The following is a 21287-nucleotide window of genomic DNA, read 5'->3' on the forward strand; positions in this document are numbered from 1 at the left end:
GTTTCTTATAGGGAATATCTGATCTGTAGCACTTTAAAAAATTTATTCTCAATGACTGTCTCTCTAGCACTCAGTGTATAACTCAATGCGTCTTCTAAAATCAGTTATTAAGAGATGCAACTTACTTTTTTAAGATTATACAAACCATAAATATGGTCAATCACTGCCTCAGATAATACATATTTGATTGTAATACACTATAATACTATAATGTACTATAGTCAAATATATGTGACACTGAAGAAAACCACATTAGTTCTCTCTACAGTTAGCATAAGCAATAACCAATCACCTCCTAATAGTGCTAATTTTTGTGGCAAATTATACATAATAAGGATTTTTTTATTTTAACTATTTTAAGTGTACAGTTTAGTGACATATACACACTGTTTTGCAAATATCACTACCAACCATCTCTACAACATTTTTCATCCGCTCAGATTGAAACTCTGTATTTATTAAACAATAACTGTACATTTTTACCTCTCCACAGCCACTGGTAACCACTATTCTACTTTTTGTTTCTATGAATTTGACTATTCTAGTTACCTCATAAAATTGGAATCATAAATAGTTATTATTGTATGATTGTCACATCTCAATTAGCATAATTCTTCAAGGTTTGTGTAATAATATGTGTCAGAATTTCATTTCCTTTTTAAGGCTGAATATTATTATTATAGTAGTTCCTTACATATTCTGGAAATTAGTTCCTTATCATAAGTATGATTTGCAAATAGTCTCTCCTGTTTCATGGATTTCCTGGTCACTGTGTTGATAATGTCTTCTGATGCACAAATATTTTTAATTTTGATGAAGTTCAATTTATATGTTTTTTTCTTGTTGACTGTTCTTTCGATTATCAAATACAAGTTCATCAAGCTTTTTATTTATATTTTATACCTAGAATTTTATAACTACCTCTTACCTTCAGGCCTTTGACCCATTAGTTTATTTGTTCTTTATTGAGTAAAGATTCAACTTTATTCTTTTGCATGTGGATATCCAGTTTTCCCATTAGCATGTGTTGAAAAGACTCTCCTTTCCCCATTCAATGGCCTCAGCACCACTGTCAAAATTTTTTTGACCATATATGTAAGGGTTTATTTCTGGGCTCTGTACTGTGTTCCATTGATCTTTATGTCTGTCTTTATGCCAGTACCTCACTGTGGTGATTAGTGTAGCTAGTATACTAAGCTTCTTAATCAGGGAAGCAGTAAACCTCCAACTTTGTTCATTTTCTAGATTGTTTTTGCTGCTTTGGGTCTCTTGAGATTCTATATGGAGTTAGGATGAATTTTTCTATTTCTGCCAAAAATGCCATTGGAGTTTTGATAGAAATTGCATTGAATCTGTAGATCACATTGTGTATTGATTTTTTTTTTAATGACAGTGTCTCCCTCTGTCACCAAGGCTGGAATGCAGTAGTGCCATCATGGTTCACTGCATGCTCCCCAAGTTCATGTAATCCTCCTACCTCAGCCTCCTTAGTAGCTGAGACTACAGGCATGTGCCACCACACTCGGCAAAACTTTTTGTAATTTTTGTAGGCACAAGGTTTTGCCATGTTGCCCCGGCTGATCTCTAATGCCTGGACTCAAGCAATCTGACGGCCTCAGCCTCCCAAAGTGCTAGGATTACAGGCGTGAGCCACCACACCCAACTGAGTGTGTTGATATCTTAACAATATTAAGGCTTCCGCTCCACAAACAAAAGCTATCTTTCCCTTTATTGATGTCTTTCTTAATTTCTTCCTTCCCAATTTGCATGACTTTTATTTCTCTTTTTAGCCTAATTGCTCTGGTTTAAAATTTCTAATTGTCGAATAAAGTGGTAAAAGTGGTTCTTGTTCTTACAGGAAATACTTACATTAAGTATGATAGTAGCTCTTGGTTTTCCATATACTACCTTCATTGGGGTGAGGTAGTTTTCTTTTATCCTTAGTTTGTGGTGAGGGTTTTTTATAGTTTTGGGTTAAACATTTAAGTCTCCAATCCATTGTATTAGTCTATATTCATGCTGCTGATAAAGACATACCTGAGACTGGGAAGAAAAAGATGTTTAATGGACTCACAGTTCCACATGGTTGGGGAGGCTTCACAATCATCCTGGAAGCCAAAAGGCACTTCTTACATGGTGGCAGCAGGAGAGAAACAGAGAGCCAAGCAAAACAGGTTTCCCCTTATAAAACCATCAGATCTCATGAGACATATTCACTAGCAAGAGAACAGTATGAGGGAAACTGCACTGCACATTTGTTCACAGATGTGTTAACTCTAAACCAGGTTTTCACTTACTTAGACTATTTATCTTCCTGTCTGTAATTTTCCAAGGCAGATTATTGCACATTCACCAGTTATAACTACAGGCTGTCACTTTTCATATGAATTACAGTGAGTTGGAAATTAACAAAATCATTTTTGCAAACAATATCTTAGGTGAGGCAGGTAGGGAAGGCCCCCATGATTCAATTATCTCCCACTGGGTTCCTCCCACAACATGTAGGAATCATGGAAGCTACAATTCAAGATGAGATTTGAGTGGGGACACAGCCAAACCATATCATTCTACCCCTGACCACTCCCAAATCTCATGTCCTCACATTTCAAAACCAATCATGCCTTCCCAACAGTCCTCCAAATTCTTAACTCATTTCAGCATTAACTCAAAAGTCCACAGTTCAAAGTCTCATCCAAGACAAGGCAAGTCCCTTCTGCCTGTGAGCCTGTAAAATCAAAAGCAAGTTAGTTACTTCCTAGATACAATGGTAGTACAGGCATTGAGTAAATACATCCATTACAAATGGGAAAAAGTGACCAAAGCAAAGGGGCTACAGGCCCCATGCAAGTCCAAAATCCAGCAGGGTAGTCAAATCTTAAAGCTCCATAATGATCATTTTTGACTCCATGTCCCTCATCCATGTCACACTGATGCAAGAGGTGGGTTCCCATGGTCTTGGGCAGCTCTGGCCCTGTGGCTTTGCAGAGTACAGCCTCCCTCCCAGGTGCTTTCACAGACTGGCATTGAGTGTCTGAGGCTTTTGCAGGTGCACAGTGCAAGCTGTCAGTGGATTTACCATTCTAGGACCTGAAGGACAGTGGCCCTCTTCTCACAGCTCCACTAGGTGATGCCCCAGTAAGGAATCTGTGTGGGGGCTCTGACCCCACATTTCCCTTCTGCACTGCCCTAGCAGAGGTTCTCTTTGAGGGCCCTATGCCTGCAACAAACTTCTGCCTGGGCATCCAGTCATTTCCATACATTCTCTGAAATCTAGACAGAGGTTCCCAAACCCCAATTATTGACTTATGTGCACTTGTAGGCTCAACACCACATGGAAGCTGCCAGGGCTTGGGGCTTGCACCCTCTGAAGCCACAGCCTGAGTTCTACATTTGCTCCTTTTAGCCACAGCTGGAGCCGCTGTAAATGCAGGGCACCAAGTCCCTAGGCTGCACGCAGCATGGGGAAAACATTTTTCCCCCTAGGCTTCCAGGCCTGTGATGGGAGGGGCTGCAATGAAGATCTCTGACATGCCCTAGAGACGTTTTCTCTATTGTCTTGGCAGTTAACATTCAGCTCCTCATTACTTAAGCAAATTTCTGCAGCCGGCTTGAATTTCTCCTCAGAAAAAGAAATTTTCTATCGCACTGTCAGGCTGAAAATTTTCTGAATTTTTATGCTCTGCTTCCCTTATAAAACTGAATGCCTTTAACAGCACCTCTTGAATGCTTTGTTGCTTATAAATTTCTTCTACCAGATACCCTAAATAATTTCTCTCAAGTTTCAAGTTCCACAAATTTCTAGGGCAGGGACAAAATGCTGCCAGTCTCTTTGCTAAAACATAACAAGAGTCACCTTTGCTCCGATTCCCAACAAGTTCCTTATTTCCATCTGAGACCACCTCAGCCTGGACTTTATTGTCCACATTGCTATCAGCATTTGGGGCAAAGCCATTCAGCAAGTCTTAAGACTCTAGGAAGTTCCAAACTTTCTCACATTTTCTTATCTTCTTCTGAGTCTTCCAAACTGTTCCAACCTCTGCCTGTTACCCAGTTCCAAAGTCACTTCCACATTTTCAGATATCTTTTCAGCAGTGCCCCACTCTACTGGTACCAATGTACTGTATTAGACCATTTTCACGCTGCTGATAAAGACATACCCAAGACTGGGAAGAAAAAGAGATTTAATGGACTCGCAGTTCCACAAGGCTGTGGAGGCCATGGCAGAAGCTGAAAGGCACTTCGTACATGGTGGTGGCAAGAGAGAATCAGAGAGCCAAGCAAAATGAGTTTCCCCTTATAAAACCATCAGAACTTGTGAGACTTACTCACTACCATGAGAACAGTATGGGAAAAACTGCTGCCGTGATTCAGTTATCTCCTACTGGGTCTTTCCCACAACACGTGGGAATCATGGGAGCTACAATTCAAGATGAGATTTGGGTGTGGGCATAGCCAAACCATGTCATCCATTTTCAGTTAATTTTTGTATAAGGTGTAAGGAAGGGTCCAGTTTCAATTTTCTGCATATGGCTAGCCAGTTCTTCCAGCACCATTTATTAAATAGGGCATCTTTTATCCATTGCTTGTTTTTGTCAGCTTTGTCAACACTTCTCAAAAGAATACATACATGAGACCAACAAACATGAAAAAAAGCTCAACATCACTTATCATTAGATAAATGCAAATCAAAACCACAATGAGATACCATCTCATGCCCATCATAATGGCAATTATTAGAAAGTCAAGAAACAAAAGATGCTGGTGAGGTTCTGAAGAAATAGGAATGCTTTTACACTGTTGGTGGGAATGTAAATTAGTTCAGCCATTGTGGAAGACAGTGTGGCAATTCCTCAAACATTTAGAACCAGAAATACCATTTGACCCAGCAATCTCATTACTGGGTATATACCCAAAGACATGTAAGTCATTTTATTATAAAGATACTCGCATGCATATGTTCATTGCAGCACCATTCATAATAGCAAAGACATATAATTAACCCAAATGCCCATCAATGATAGACTGGATAAAGAAAATGTGGTACATATACACCATGGGATACTATGCAGCCATAAAAAAGAATGAAATCATATCCTTCACATGGCCATGTATGAAGCTGGAAGCCATTATCTTCAGCAAACTAATGCAGGAACAGAAAATTAAACACCTCATGTTCTCACTTATAAGTGGGAGCTGAACAATGAGAACACATGGACACAGGGTGGGGAACAACAAACACTGGGGCCTGTCGGGAGTGTGGGGGTCGGGGAGATCATAAGGAAGAATAGCTAATGCATGCTGGGTGTAATACCTAGGTGATGGATTGATAGGTGCAGCAAACCACTGTGGCACACCTTTACCTATGTAACAAACTTGCACATCCTGCACATGTACCCTGGAAATTAATAAAATAAAATAAAATAAAATAAAATAAAATAAAATAGGCAGTATAAGTACAGTTTTGCAACATAGACCTATTGCAAAGTGGAGAAGTCTGTGCTTTTAGTGTAGCCATCATCTGAATAGCATATATTGAACCAATTAAGTACTTTTTCATTTCTCACCACCCTCCACCTGCCTCACTATTCTGTCTCTAATGTCTACTACTCCACTTCCTACATCCATGTGTATGCATTATTTATCTCCCACTTATAACTGAGAACATGTGATATTTGACTTCCTGTTTCTGAGTAATTTTGTTTAATACATGATTATTTATAACATGATTTTTTTATGGCTGAGTAGTGTTCCATGGTGTGTGTGTGCGTGTGTGTGTGTGTAATAATTTTAATCCAATCATCCATTGATGGACATTTAGGTTGATTTCATATATTTGCTATTGTGAATAGTGCTGCACTAAACCTATGAGTGGAGGTATCTTTTGGTATAATGATGTATTTTCCTTCAGGTAGATATGTAGTAGTGGGATTGCTGCACCAAATGGTAGATATATTTTTAGCTCTTTGAGAAAGCTGCATACTGATTGCCATAAAGATTGTACTTATTTGCGTTCCCACCAACAGTGTGTAAGTGTTCCCTTTTCTCTACATCTTTGCCAACATCTGTTATTATTTGACTTTTTATTAATAGCCATTTATACTGGTATAAAATGGTATCTCATTGTGGTTTTAATTCACATTTTTCTCATGATTAGTAATGTTGAGCATGTTTGCATATGCTTTTTGTCCATTTATATGTCGTTTTTAAAAATTATCTCTTCATATTACTTGACCACTTTTAATGGGGTTGAGTTTTTCTCATTATGACTGAGATGTTTGAGTTCCTTGTAAATTCCAGATATTAGCCCTTTGCCACATACATACTTTGCAAATATTTTGTCCCATTCTGAAGATTCTCTGTTCACGCTATTGATTCTTTCCGTGGCCATGCGGAAGTTTTTTACTTAAGTCTCATTTGTATATTTTTGCCTCTGTTGCCTGTGCTTTTGAGGTCTTAGTCAGGAATTTTTTGCCAAGGCCATTTCCCTCTGTTTCTTTGTTGATTTTCTGCCTCAATAATTTGCCTAGTGCTGTCAGTGGGATGTTGAAGTCCCCGCTATTATTGCATTGCTGCCTAGCTCTTTTCTTAAGTCAAGTAATATTCGTTTTATAAATCTGGATGCCCCAGTGTTTGGTGCATATATATTTAGGATTGTTACATCTTTTTGTTGAATTGATTTCTTCATGATTATATTATGACGTTACTTGTCTTTTTAAACTGATGTTTATTTAAAGTTTGCTTGATCAGATGTAGATATAACTACTCCGGCTTGCTTTTGTTTTCCATTTAAATTGAATATTTTTTCCACCCCATTAACTTAAGTCTCCAAGTGTCTTTATCAATAAGGTGAGTTTCTTGTAAGAAGTGTGTGGTTGGATCCTTTTTTTTAATCCATTTTATCAACTTATTTATTTTAATTGGCATATTTAATCCATATTCAGTTGTGGTTAATATTCCTGTATAATATTAATTGTTATATAGCTACTTTGTAGCCTTATTTGTGTAATTGTTTTATAAGACTTTTGAGTTTTATACTTTCAGATGTTTTTATTATGGGAAGTATTGAACAAATTTTGTATCCATGTTTATAACTTCCTTGAGCATTTCTTGTAAGTTTGGTCTAGTGGTGACAGATTTTCTCAATGTTTGCTTGTCTGCAAAAGACTTTATTTCTTCTTCATTTATGAAGCTTATTCTGGCAGTATACACAAGTCAGAGTTTACAGCTTTTTTCCTTAAGCGCCTTGAAAATAAAATCCCAGTCTCTTCTGGCTTGTAAGGCTTCTGCTGAGAAGTCCACTGTTAGTCTGATGGGGTTTCCTTTATAGGTTACTATATGCTTTTCTTCTGCTGATTTTAGGAATTTTTTCCTTCATATTGAACTTAGTCTGATGACTGTATGTCTTGGTGAGATTATTCTTACAATGTTTCTCTGGAGTTTTTTGAGTTTCTTGAGTTTCTTGTATCAAGATACCTAGATTTCTTCCTAGACGAGGGAAGTTTTCGATAATTATTTTCTCAAATAGTTTCCCAGACTTTGGGTTTTTTTTCTTCTCCCCCAGGAATACCTATAATTTGTAAGTTGGGACATTTTACATAGTTCCATACTTATCAAAAGCTTAGTTCACTTTTTAATTCTATTTTTTTGTTGTTTTTGTCTGACTGGATAAATTAAAAAGTACTGTCTTCAAGCTCTGAGGTTCTTTCTTCTGCTTGGTCTAGTCTATCGTTGAAGATTTCATCTGTTATTTTGTAATTCCTTCAATGAATTTTCCTTTTCAGAAGTTTCTTTTTTTTTCTTTTTTTAAAAAATCTATCTCTTTGGCAAATTTATCATTCATATCCTGGATTGGTTTTCTGATTTCTTTGTATTGGTTTTCAGCTTTCTCTTAAATCCTGTTTAGCTTCTTTAAAATCAATATTTTGAATTATTTATCTGAAATTTCATGTATTTCATTTTGGTTAGGAACTATTGCTAAAGAGTTAGTGCAATGCTTTAGGGTTATTATAACGCCCTGTTATTTTATACTTCCAGAATTGTTCTATTGGTTCTTTCTCATTTGAAAAGAAAAATATCACATCTTATTTTTAAATTTACTTTTATTTGGATGGGACATTTTTTCCCTTAAGGATGTGAATATAACCTATTTTGAATAAGATCATTAGGCTTTGAGTCTGAGTGTTTTCAGTGGCAAAGACTGTATGATTTTTTTCATTATAGGTAGCCTTAGTGTGGTGATTTTCTCAAGTGCCAGTTGTCATAGCAATGTTCTAGGTGTGTGAGCATGCTCACTGCCTCCTTTGGAGCTGGGGTGGCAGAGGTCTCCATAAGCTTATCTGCATTGGTGTCAATGGATTTTGTATTGAGTTGTGCAGTTTAACCTACAGGCCAGTACGTGGCACTTGAAGGAGGTAAGAGCCAGTGGTGGTGGTGGTGGTGGTGGTAGCAGATGGGTTTATGCTTTATATTTGCTTATCAGGAGAAGGCCTCTAGTGCTTCAGGCAGTGGGTGGTGAAGTTGGGCAGAGCTGGACCAGGTGGGGCCACCCTCAGATATCCCAATGGTGGACACAAGCACTAACCCTGACAGAGATGGTGGAGGAGTGATGTAGGCGCTGTATGATTTCCTTGGTTATAAATAGCCTTAGTGTAGTGACTTCCTCAAATGCCAGTTGTAGTATTAATGTACAAGGCAGGTGAGCAGGCTCAGGGCCTCCTAAGCAGCTGGGGTGGTGTGGGTGATGATGGTAGCAGAGGTTGCACAAAGCATATTTCCTTCCCGAGCACTGTGCACTTATGTCAGCAGTTGAAATGGACTGTGCAGGTTGACCTCCTGGCCAGTTGAAGGCACTTGTAGGTGACAGGCAGCTGGGGTGGTGGTAGTAAGGTCTATGCTTGATCTTTACTAACAAGGAGAAGTACTCTAATGTCCCAGGGAATGTTCTGGGTTGTGGAACTCTCAGGGGCTCTGATCCCATGCTTTGCCTATGAGGTGGGTAATGGGGTAAAATTTTGATGGGGCTGCATCAGGCATGCCCATAATCAGGCTCCCCAGTAGCAGGTGCAAGTGCTAGCCCTGATGGGTGATAAAAAGTAGTTCTCAGGCCACTGGGGCAATACTAGAAGGAGTGGAGACACCTCTGTCATTCCAAAGAGCCAGCATGGTAAATGAGGAGTGGCTTGGGCTCCAAAATTTAGCAGGTGGCAGTGAGACCTGCCTTGCTTCCTGGGTCACCACCCTGCAGAGCTCCCTCCTGAAGCCTACTACTGGCAGCAAGCTGAAACAAATAGCTAAGTTACAAGCAGAACATCTCAGATTGCAAAACTTTCCCAGGCTGAAGACTTTCCTGGCTGGGACAAAAACTGGGGCTCCCAGATGATACCCTTCCTAGCCTGGTCTTGCAAAGGGGAGGTCACCCACCTCCTGCATGCACACTTCAATCCCATACCCCTCTCTTCTCTCAGTTCTGGCCGTGGGGACTCCTCTCCTGTTTGAGACTAGATCACAAATCTCAGTCTGGAGACTTGCCCAGCTAGTGACTGCTGCCCATGTGGCTTACAGATTTCAGTAGAGACTCCTATAGTTAGGATATTTATTGGCCACCTTCTATTGGAGCCAGGGTCTGGAATGCATGCAACACACTTCCACTGCTACCCCTTCTCAAGGTCTCCCCACTGCTCCCAACATCAGATCCAGTGATTGGTAGGGTCAAGGAGCTCCCCCTTGGCCTAGATTGCCTAGCTCCCCAGTGGGAATGTGTGTTGTGGAGACACTTTCTCCCTGTCTCATGCACTGGGGACTCACACTCAATTTTCCACTGAACCCATGGCACAGGCTGCTGCCACCAAATTCATCAAAGTATCTGGAGTTTCTTTTGCTTTTATGTTAATCACCTGTGTTCCTTCTTGGATAAAAGTTTACAGTGTGAATCTCTATACACTATTTTGCTACTTCCTTGTGAATGAGGCATGCCAGCAAAGCCCCTAATTTGCCCTCTTTAAAAAAAATGCCTCTGTCTTCTAAGGTTTTTCTGAGAAATTTGTTAGTCATTTCATTGAGAATTCCTTTTATGTGACAAGTTGCTTTACTCTTCTTGCTTACAATATTATCTCTTTATCTCTGACTTTTGACAGTTTATAATGTGTCTTGATATGGCTTTTCAGCTATCATTTTTTCAAATATTCTTTCTGTTCTTTTCTCTCTTTTTCTTCTGAAATTTTTGAAATGCATATATTTTTCCACTGGATGTTAGCTCATAAGTCCCTTAGGCGCTCTATTCATTTTTATTTATTCCTTTTTTTTTTTTTTTGAGATGGAGTCTCGCCCTGTCGCCCAGGCTTGAGTGCAGTGGTGAGATCTCGGCTCACTGCAACCTCCACCTCTCGGGTTCAAGCAATTCTCCTGCCTCAGCCTCCTGAGTAGCTGGGACTACAGGTGCTGTGTGCACCACCACACCGGGCTAATTTTTGTATTTTCAGTAGAGATGGGTGTTTCACCATATTGGCCAGGCTGGTCTTGAACTCCTGACCTTGCGATCCGCCCGCCTCAGCCTCCCAAAGTGCTGGGATTACAGGCATGAGCCACCGTGCCCAGCTTCATTTTTCCTTTATTCTTTTTGCTTCTCAGATGCAATAATTTTAAATGACCTATCTTTAAGTTCACTTATTCTTACTTCTGTTTCTTGAGTCTCTCATTGAATCCCTCTACTGAATTTTTAAATTGTCATTTTATTTTTCAGTTCAAAAATTTTTACGTTTCTTTATTATAATTTTTTTAGCTTAGTTCCATTATTTCTGTTTTTCTCTTGGCTTTAGCATAAGACAGCTATGTTATTGTCTTGTAAGTAAGATCTTTATATTTCTACAGGAAGATTATCTGGAGATTTAATTTGTTATTTAAAAATTGTCTTTGTTTTTATTTTTTTCTGTTTCTTTGTATGCCTTTTGATCTTTTGCTGAAAACTGGGTTTTTGAAAAAACATACACCTTCCCAGCCTTTGAAGACTGGCTTCATGCATTAGACCATCACACATTAGCAGGTCATGTTCTGTGCCTGGGGTCAGCTCAGCATGAAGGCTTGATGTATTCTTGGGCATTTCTAGGGATGCGTGCTTTCCAGATGTGTGTGTGTGTGTGTGTGCGTGCACGCGCGCGTGTGTGTATTCGATTCCCCAAATACGTGGCCCAAATTCATGGCCCAAATCGTGTTTCCTTTTAGAAAAACCCAAAGAATACAGTAGACTTAAACTGTGTTTAAACAACACTGCAGGACATTTTTTTAAAAAGGACAGATTCCACAAAAATTTTAAATTGCCTAGATAATTTATTGATGCCTTCTGTAGACTACAAAAAGTCATAGACAGCACACAACTCATAAAAGTTAGGGTACAAGCCTGACTACCAAAGAATGTACACAGATATTTAAAAAATCCATAATTGTATTCAACAAAGGTAAGTGCAGTTTTTATTTTAAGTAATGGTACCTAGGCATTGAATTCTATTCTTATGCCTGTGCAAGTATTTATGGTTCTACACCTAAAAGCCATATATACCTATAACTTCTTTATAAAACTCTTGATAGTTGGCAAAACTAAATCATATATAACATAAACATATAATATCTGGAATTATTATATTTGGGAAAAAAATGTCTTGATCAAAAGTGCTAACGAATTTGTATAAAAATAATTATGGTATCTTAAGATTTCATTGACGCTTCAAACTACATTGGAGCCAGGCGTGGTGCCTCACACCTGTAACGCCAACACTCCGGGAGGCCGAGGTGGGTGGATCACTTGAGGCCAGGAGATTGAGACCAGCCTGACCAACATGACAAAACCACATCTCTAAAAAAATACAAAAATTAGTCGGGCATGGTCGCGCATGCCTGTAGTCCCAGATACTGGGGAGGCTGAGGCATGAGAATCATTTGAGCCTGGGAGGCGGGGGTTATGGTGAGCTGAGATCGTGCAACTGCACTCCAGCCTGGGCAACAGAATGAGACTCTGTCTTTAAAAAACAGACAAACAAACAAACAAAAATGCATTGGAGTGCGAAACTCATGGGAGGGAGAGGTCAAGGAGAGAGACTGATATGGAAAACCCATGTTGTTTTTTACAGAAATATTAAAAGTTGTCTAAAGGATTTTATCCGAAATAACACAGAACTGTACAAAGATATATAGTAAATAAGAAGCTGTGAAGGTTTGTTGCTATGAAAATCACATCTGGCTTCACAAAAATTGTACCTGTCAAGAAGTAAATCATGTAAATATATAATCAGAGATACAAATAATTCTGTCTTATAATGGCAATTTTCTTGTCATAAGTCCTAGCAAGATAGTTTTCATTCATTATAGTCTGTGCTTTCTTGTTTCTATTGCAGTTTGGAAGCTTTTTGTTGGGGCTTCATGGTAAAACTTGTGTTGCATTAGCTTGGCTTCCTGTATCTAAATGTATGAAACTATATAAGTTAATTTTGTCACAAAAAAGTATACATCTCATAACAAAAAAATGTGGAATATACAACTATTGTAATTAAATAATCATTGTTATTCCCATTATTATAATGCCAGCATTTTCTTAGCTTTACTCTGTGAACCCTTGAAATCGTGGAATTCTGTGTTAAAACTTGAAAAAAATAAATTGGGCTGCATATTTTAGCACCATAGAGTGTTCACAGTAGGACAAGCCTTATTATGGTTTAAAATGTCTATATCAATTTAAATATGTATTTACACAAACCACTAAAAATATAAACTTAATTTATATTTTCTGGTATAATCTTTGGCACAGACTACAAAATTAAATATTTACATGCATATCCTATAAGTAGATGTTTAACCTCATTTTCTGACATAATTACACTCCCAAACTTACTGATTTTTAAACTTCTCATACTCCTACAGTTTTTTTAAAAAGAGAAAAACGAGAACTTTATACATATTAAACATGCATAGTATAGTAGTTAAACGCATCAGATTAGATGTCAGATAGATCTGAGTTCAAACTTTAAATCTACTATTTATTAATTATGTGACCTTGACCCAGTTACTTTACATCTCTAAACATCAGTTTCGTCGTGTGTAAAGTAGGAATAATAATAGTATCAATCGCATAGGGTACAGGATAAAATGTGGTAATGCACTTACCACATTGCTTGCCATATGTTAATTACTCAATAGGAGTGAATATGGTAGTTTTATTTTAGTATTATTGCTATAATTCAGTATTATTTTTATTACTAACATTATCACCTATTATTACGCTATTATTGTCATTTTCCTTGAAAAGGCATTGAGAAAATGATTAGTGCTAAAATATAATTTTCAAAAAGTTAAAATCATGGCTTTCATACAAATATAAAATGACACGTTTTATGTATGTAACAAAATATCACATGTACCCCATAAATGTGTACAAATATATATCAATAAAAAATTAAAAAATATAAAATGAACATGTGTTAAACATTTTATGTGATTCATAGATGAAGAAAACAATTATAAGATGTTAAAACAAGTTCAAAAGGGTATTTGAATAAAAGGTACTTAGACAACTTTGAATGCTGAAATAATTTCTCAAAAGATGCAAAACTAGTTGAAATCACATAGAACAATAAAAGCTAATTTTTGGGAGTCATGATTTCTACATTGTGGAAATCGATTCTATTTCTATCAGGCAAAATGAATTTGTATTGTTATAGAAAAAAATCACAAGGAAACTCAGTTTTTTACAATTTAACTTCCACACACGCAAAGTTATAAAATAGGCTTGTCAGCAGAAAGTCACTTAAAGGGGCTGGGCGCAGTGGCTCACACCTGTAATCCCAGTGCTTTGGGAGGCCGAGGCAGGTGGATCACAAGGTCAGGAGATCGAGACCATCCTGGCTAACACGGTGAAACCCCGTCTCTACTAAAAATACAAAAAAATTAGCCGGGCATGGTGGCAGGCACTTCTAGTCCCAGTTACTTGGGAGGCTGAGGCAGGAGAATGACGTAAACCTGGGAGGCAGAGCTTGCAGTGAGCCGAGATCGCGCAACTGCACTCCAGCCTGGGCGAGACAGTGAGACTCCGGCTCAAAAAAAAAAAAAAAAAAAAAAAAAGTCACTTAAAGGTCCATCCACCCTCTATGGAATCAGATCAGATAATCCTCATTTCCATGTCTTGAACAATTTTTCTGATCCTTTTTTTTTTTTTTTTTTTTTTTGCTAAAACACTTTTGGCATACCCAATTATTATGATAATAATTTAAATTAAAGTTTTCTAAAACCATCACATTGGTTGGGTCAGGGATCATTATTACTATAATGTTAATGAGAAACTTCAGGCAAATGAATCTAGCAAATGATTCCTAGTTACTCTAAGTGGGAAAATAAGACCATGACTCATTCTCTTGACTTCAGGCTCAATTTCATTTCCACTAGAATATATATACTTACATTTAAACTAAGGGGAGACAAAAGCAAAAGAGAAACAAGGAAGAGAAATAATGCTATTTTAATTTTGAATATTCGGTGACTACTTTTGTCTTTAATAACTGCTCCTGTGTATCTTTACAGATGATAACCATATTACCAATTAGTTTCTCTTCAAAAGATTCAACATTCCCCAAACTCCTCTTCTTAATCAAGCAGTATCCAGATAATAATAATGTTAGCCAGATTTTGAGCATTAGTACCATGCCCATGCAGAAAAGTCTTGGGTCTTTGGATGCAAATGTATGAGGAAATCTTTCTATGAGTTTTGGTTCATGATTCATCTGTGTGTGTACCCTGACTGTCAGCTGAGTGAAGCATCAATTAACAATAGCAATTGTTTTGAAGATTTGGCTTAGCCAGAGCATGCAGCTATGGATTTTCTGGTTCTGACTTTTACCATAACATCTGAATTTAAAGTGATATGATACACTCAATGATACAGAATTTTAGTTGTGTGAGTTATTGCTGATTTCAGATAGTATTTTAAAAATTCTAGATGTGAGACTGATTTCAGATGGAAGCTGAAATCAGATGATTTAGATTATCATTAAAGAGATACAAACAGTGGTTAGAGGGGGTAATACAAATATATCAGTAGAAAGTGATAAATGAAAATCTCCTTTGTAAAATAAATATATTTCATTAGGCTTTTACAAATAGGCCAATATAAAGTCAGGGAGCATTTTTGTGTATAATTTTATGAGTTTTCTTTATTGTTCACCTTTTAGATTTTAGTGTTATATATTTTTAAAAATAAGCTTCAAAGGCTAGGAAAGAATTTCTAGAAAATATGTTAATTAATATTACTTACTGAATTATTTTTCATTTTGCTTACTAAAGAGGTTTGGGGATAAGGAGTTAACTTCAGATTAAAATAGAAAACAATAAACCTTGACTCCACTGAAGATAAATAAGAACTCTCAGCAGGGAAAAACACAGGATAAGTCTATGACCATTCTATCTGCAAATAGTATTAAAACCAAAGTACTACATTTCATACAGCAAAAATAGAAAGGCAATTATATTCAGGTTTACTTTAAAATATGAGTTCTCATATAAAATGGATCAGGCATCTTATGTATAACTTCGACAAATAAATAATAAAAGAAAAACCAAAGCTCTTCACTCAGACTACTAAATGAGAGGAGACATTTTTTATATAATGCCAGGATCACAATATGTGAAATTTCCTCAGTTTATCTGAGCACTGATTAATGAAGTGCATGGTATCTTGGAAAGGGAAACTTTTTCAATATGCTTTGAGAGACACCTAGTGGCTGAAGGTAATTTTGTCATGTACATATCCTTAATAATATCCAATCTACACTTGATATTTGTATAAAGTGTTTTTAATACTGTGTTTCAGATAGGTATACATTTTGAGAATGTCTGTTATTTTCAATTGTGACTCTATTGGACTTTTCCTCCCAATTATCTTTCTAAATCCCTTAAGGTATGATCCAAAAAGTGATTCATGGTCAACTGTGGCACCTCTGAGTGTTCCTCGAGATGCTGTTGCTGTGTGCCCCCTTGGAGACAAACTCTATGTGGTTGGAGGATATGATGGACATACTTATTTGAACACAGTTGAGTCATATGATGCACAGAGAAATGAATGGAAAGAGGTATTCAAATTAAAATATTCAAATTACTATATTTCACGTTTTAAAAAGAAGATATTAAAATATATTTTTGAAATTAATTGTGTTCTCTTCTCTAGGCCCTAACAAGATCTTTTAGTGAAATTTATAGTATATGCTCTATCTATGCCTTAGAGAATTACAAGTTGATCTAGTTGATATGATATGACATGATAGTTGATAACAGGACCCATCAGTACTTATATAAAAGAGGACAGACCATTCTCTTGACTTCATGAAAGCATTCCCTTTAAAGAAAATAAGCGAATTCAATAAAATACTTCAGTAATAAATAAATTAAATAAAGCATTTACCATGGCCAACTTTTTATGTACATGTTGTGACCTCAGAACCAAAGGGCAACATCCTCTTCCACAAGTATCTGCCCTTTTTATTGGCTGGCACCCAGGAGACAAGCCTTCAATCTTTAGCATATAGAGACTGTGTAGACTGCAATACTCCTAAATTCTTCAGTCAGTCAATAATTTAGTAAACAATAAGGGACCAGAATTAAAACCTCTCAAAAGTGCTGGGCATCTATTAGAACTAATTTCAAGGAGAATACAAAAAATAGCATTGAAATGGCATCTTTGAGATGTTAAAGGCAAATTTGACCCTTTTGACTGCTTTGCCAGTGATAGCCCTAGATTTATTCTAAAATATTTAATGATACTTTGTCAATTAAATGATGAGTTAACAAAAAACATAAAATATGATTAACTCTTTACCATCTCCACAAACAAGCAACCCTTGTGTTTGGTACCTAACTTCATCTTCCCTTCTACTTTCATGCTACTCTGTATTCTACAAGGTACAGCTATCTATTGCTCTAAATAAATTGGTGCTAATATAATGACAGCTGATAATGAGATTTTAGTCTCTCTCCTCCAATAATCTGATTCATTAAGACTCAGAAACCCTCAAATGCTACAATGTAGGTAGCTGCTATTTTATCAATGCTTAGGACCAACGAGAAATGGAAGGAAAAAAAATATCATGCAAGGTGTTAGGACAAATACAATAATCAAGATGTTTGACCAGCTTGTGGGATTTATTTTTCTGAAGATTGTAGACAAGTAGCTAAGAGTCCTAGATTATATCTTTGGCTGTGTCACTGTTTCATCGTGTGATCTTGAAAAGAGTGAAAGAGAACTAACAGATGGTGGGATTATAACTACTAAGTGCAAATTGTCATTCATCATTTCACTCAATCATCACAAAAACCTTGACGTGTTAGTATAATTAGGTGTAATTTTTCAAGTGAGAATATTATCAGAGAGATGAAATTTATTTAAGATCACCTGATCCTCAAACTCAGGTTCTTACCATTCTAAAGGCTGTGTTTTTTCCACCACACTACACTGTTAACTAGGCTGCAGTTTCTCTCATCTTTAGACAAGGTCATGTAGACCAAAATAAGTAAGGACTTCTTCAACTATATTGAATATAATATTTTATATTATGCTGAAATCAGAGTTCCAACTGTGTTTTGTTTCTTGTTTTGTGTTTTAGGAAGTTCCTGTTAACATTGGAAGAGCTGGTGCATGTGTTGTAGTGGTGAAGCTACCCTAAGCTATCTATCTTTATCAAATGGAATGAAACTGGATAATTTCAAGAAACTGAGTAGGACAAAGGGAGAAAGAAATACATGTTCTTTTTCCTGCAATTAATAATCAGACTGGAAAATTGTATCGTTTTAATTTATAGTTACAATTGCTTTCATTTGTGAAGCCAAAATGTTTTTAAACATGAATTACATATGAATTATTAAGAATATGTGCTTTCACAGCTGATAATAGAAAAGGGAATCCCATAGTCTAGATATAGCACCATTACTACAAAATTCTAAAATATTTAATGAAAATTGATGATGGCCACAGTGTGCAGGTTATAAAAGCATTAATACATTTCAAGGTAAGAGCCTTAGAAGTTAAAAACATTTTCAGTTTTTTTTAAAAAAAACGTACTCTTGTTATCTGGAACATAGAAATAATAAAAGGTAACATCTAAAGCTTAAAATAGTCTGATTTTTAGTAAGCCATTATTCTCCCATTCAAGTAATATCCCAAAGAGCTAAACAATTCCTTACATTTACCAAGAGGAAAGCTTTCACTGTGTTGAAGCTAAAAAAAATAATGGCTCTTTGACAAAACTTGTTATGTTGATCATAGTATGTCAAAATTTTTACAGGTTTGCTCATCTGCCAGAGCACACATATAAATTTGATATTTCTTAACATATTGTCTTGTTAGATTTGTTACCAGTAAAATATTATTGTAATTTCATATACACAGCTTATACAATGAAATAATAAATATTTATCATATTGATACAAACTGTGACCTCAGCTTCAGAGTGTCAGGGCCTCACTTGTATAGAATGTAATGTTCTCCTCAAACATTTGTGTTAACTCTATAAACAAATATCGTTAAGTTAAACAAGTTTTCAAAAACAAAACAATTTTTAAAGTACATTAAAATTGAGGATGTTACTCAGTGTTAACACATGGGAACACCAAAATATTCAATAAGCCTGGTCAATTCTATTGTTATCTTTTTTGTACCAACATATGCTTTTCTGTTACTGTTATATTATCCAGTAGAAAATGTTAGGATATGTGTGCTATACAAAAAAAAAAAAGACTTTTTAAGTTTTAAAATAACAAAAATGGCTAGTTGAATAGTATTTTATGTGTAATTCTTCCATTTATTCCACTTAATTATACAACTAAGATGAAATATTGAAAAACCCTTTGTGAAAGTAACTTTTCAAGTAAATGCACAATTTTAGAATTTCTATAAATAAGTTCTTTTAAACTGTCTTTTTATTGTGGATTGTGAAATCAAAATCTGGAGAAATGCTTGTAAAATATACTACTAGCTTTTAAGTTTTAAGAAAGAACAACGTAAGTTGTACAAAGATATTTGTACTTTGACAAATTGAATTTAAATAAACTTTATTTCCTCTCACTATAGTGTGGCTTTAGAATATATCAAGTACAACCTGAATGGACTTTTTGATTTTACATTTCCTATATCACTAAAATACTTAAACACAAAAATAAAATTCCACTCCTTTATTTCTTCTTACACCTGCCATTGTATCTAATACACTCTAAAGAGTGAGCTATAGATTTTTGCAGTTCTAGAGGTGAAGATAGAGACATAGAGAGGCTGTGAAACACACATACAGCCCTGTTAGGTCTTTTGAATTCACACCTTATTGCGATCAGTGTAGAAGTAGAGTTACCTAAACCTTTATTGCCAATGCACAGCTTGGCCTGTTAAGTTAAATGTGGGTGTCAACCAGTGGAAAAGATCAAAGGACCTTTTGCAGCCTAGCTTGCCAATCCTCCAGTAGCAATGAGGTGCTACCAATAGGCAGACCGTGTCTAGGGTCATGCATGGACAAGAGGAAAGTGAAAGTTGAATACTCTCTTCTCAACGGCATAGCTGGGCTTGATTAAGTATTGACTCGTAGAAGAGACATGTATGTTTCCCAGGGCTACCCCTTCATAGCTTCATTTAAAAATGGTATTCAGGCCACTATGGCTGCTGTGGTTTGAATATTTTTTTCCCTCGAAAACTCATGTTGAAACTTAATTCCTAATGTAGCAGTATTGAGAGGCAGGGCCCTTAAGAGGTGATTGGGCCATGAGGCCTGTGCCCTCCTGAATGGATTAATCCATTCATGGATTAATTGATTATTATAAGAGTGGGGGACTGGTGACTTTACATGAAAAGGAAGGAAGTGTGACCTAAGCTAGCATGCTCAGGGTGCACCGTATGTCCCCTGGTCATGTGATGCTATGTGTTACCTTGGGACTTACCTGACAGCTCTTACCGACAAGAAGGCCATCCCAGATATGGCCCCTCAACCTCAGACTTCTCACCTGCCTAACTGTAAGAAATTAATTCTTTTTCTTTATAAATTACCCAGGTTCTGTTTTAAGCCTCAGAAAATGAACTAAGACAATGCCCTAGATGAGCTGCCAAAATCTGAGCAGATGTGAGCCATCAGAATAGGGACCTGCAGAGGCCCAGGGCACTCAAACATAACTGTGCTTGTCTCAGTCAAACTTAATTGGGAAAAGGAGGAGAAAGAGCGGGCCCTTGCTGACATGCTTTAGCAGAGATAACCTATCAGGGCTAGTTTAAACAAATTTGTATAGGAAAGGGTGTTATTTATATATTCTTTCAAGAGTGTAAGGGCTCACACATTCACTATACTCAGATCTGAAAGACAATGTTGCTTCTTGATTTTTTTCTATAATCACTAAGACCATGATGATTCTCTAACACTGTCCGTCACCTTCCTTTATTTCCACAGGGCATGCAAGAACTTCTACAAAACTTCTATACCACACAGAAGCTGAAGGAGACCCTGGGGCACTAAATTCAGATCCTTTCTCTGCACAACAATACCATTTGTCAATCTGACTCAGGTGTGGCTGTTGCCCCTTTTTGATATGGAGGGAACACTGAAAGACAGTTTCCTTTTGGAGTTCCAGATGCAATATAGAAAAAAAACCCTGTGACTCTGGATTTTATTTTAAGTTTTCTAACAAGACTGCTACCTTGAGATCTTAGTCTAGGTAAAGAAAAAAAAAAGGCCATGAAACACATATGTCCTCAACTGTCATCGTTCTGTGTCTACTTTCTTCCAATCACATCACCTGAGGTAGAAGAGATTTTTCAGTTGCTATTTCCCTTCGTAATGAGTTTTCTTTACATCCTGTCCACATTGCTGGAGACACTAAGTCCCAACCTAAATGATGGAAGGAGCATCTCCCCTCTTGTCTGTGGAAGATATCACATGAACTACCTAATTTGCAAGCATGGATCTCCATATTTCAAAGGAAAGTTTAATCATCCCACACTGTATACATATACCAAAATATCATTTTGTACCCCATAAATATATATAATTATTATTTATGAATTATCGTAATATTAATAAAAGTGTTAAAGCTTTTTCTCTCTTCACAATGCTTGTTTTTCAAGATTATGGCCTGCTACAGACTAGGAAAAAGTCCTGCTCATGGTGCTAAATGCTTAATAGTGACACTCTCTTTTTTTTTCTGTCATAATCCTAATCCCCTCCCTTAACACACACACACAGAAACACACACACGCACACACACCCAGCACATGTAAACAATGAGAGAAA

The 21287-nt window shown here is 36.6% G+C and overlaps 1 protein-coding gene across 3 annotated transcripts in view; it reads left to right on the forward strand.

The window, feature by feature from the left end:
- The window catches only part of KLHL4 (kelch like family member 4), a 163618-nt gene extending 142559 nt beyond the window's left edge, over positions 1-21059 (forward strand). Inside the window, exons 10-12 of one of the 3 annotated variants that reach the window (XR_010119566.1) lie at positions 15932-16103; positions 17631-18032; positions 20448-20506. Coding sequence is in view for 2 of the 3 variants with exons in the window: in XM_055268227.2 (XP_055124202.1) it covers positions 15932-16103; positions 20448-20513 (238 nt within the window). In the remaining variant the exon portion in view is untranslated. Of the gene's footprint in view, positions 1-15931; positions 16104-17630; positions 19088-20447 lie in introns of those variants that run through there. The other 2 variants (XM_055268227.2, XM_055268226.2) reach the window with 2 other exon arrangements.
- The last annotated feature ends 228 nt before the right edge of the window (positions 21060-21287 follow it).

Source organism: Symphalangus syndactylus, chromosome X (genome assembly GCF_028878055.3).
Source record: "Symphalangus syndactylus isolate Jambi chromosome X, NHGRI_mSymSyn1-v2.1_pri, whole genome shotgun sequence".
NCBI classification, from domain to species: Eukaryota; Metazoa; Chordata; class Mammalia; order Primates; family Hylobatidae; genus Symphalangus; species Symphalangus syndactylus.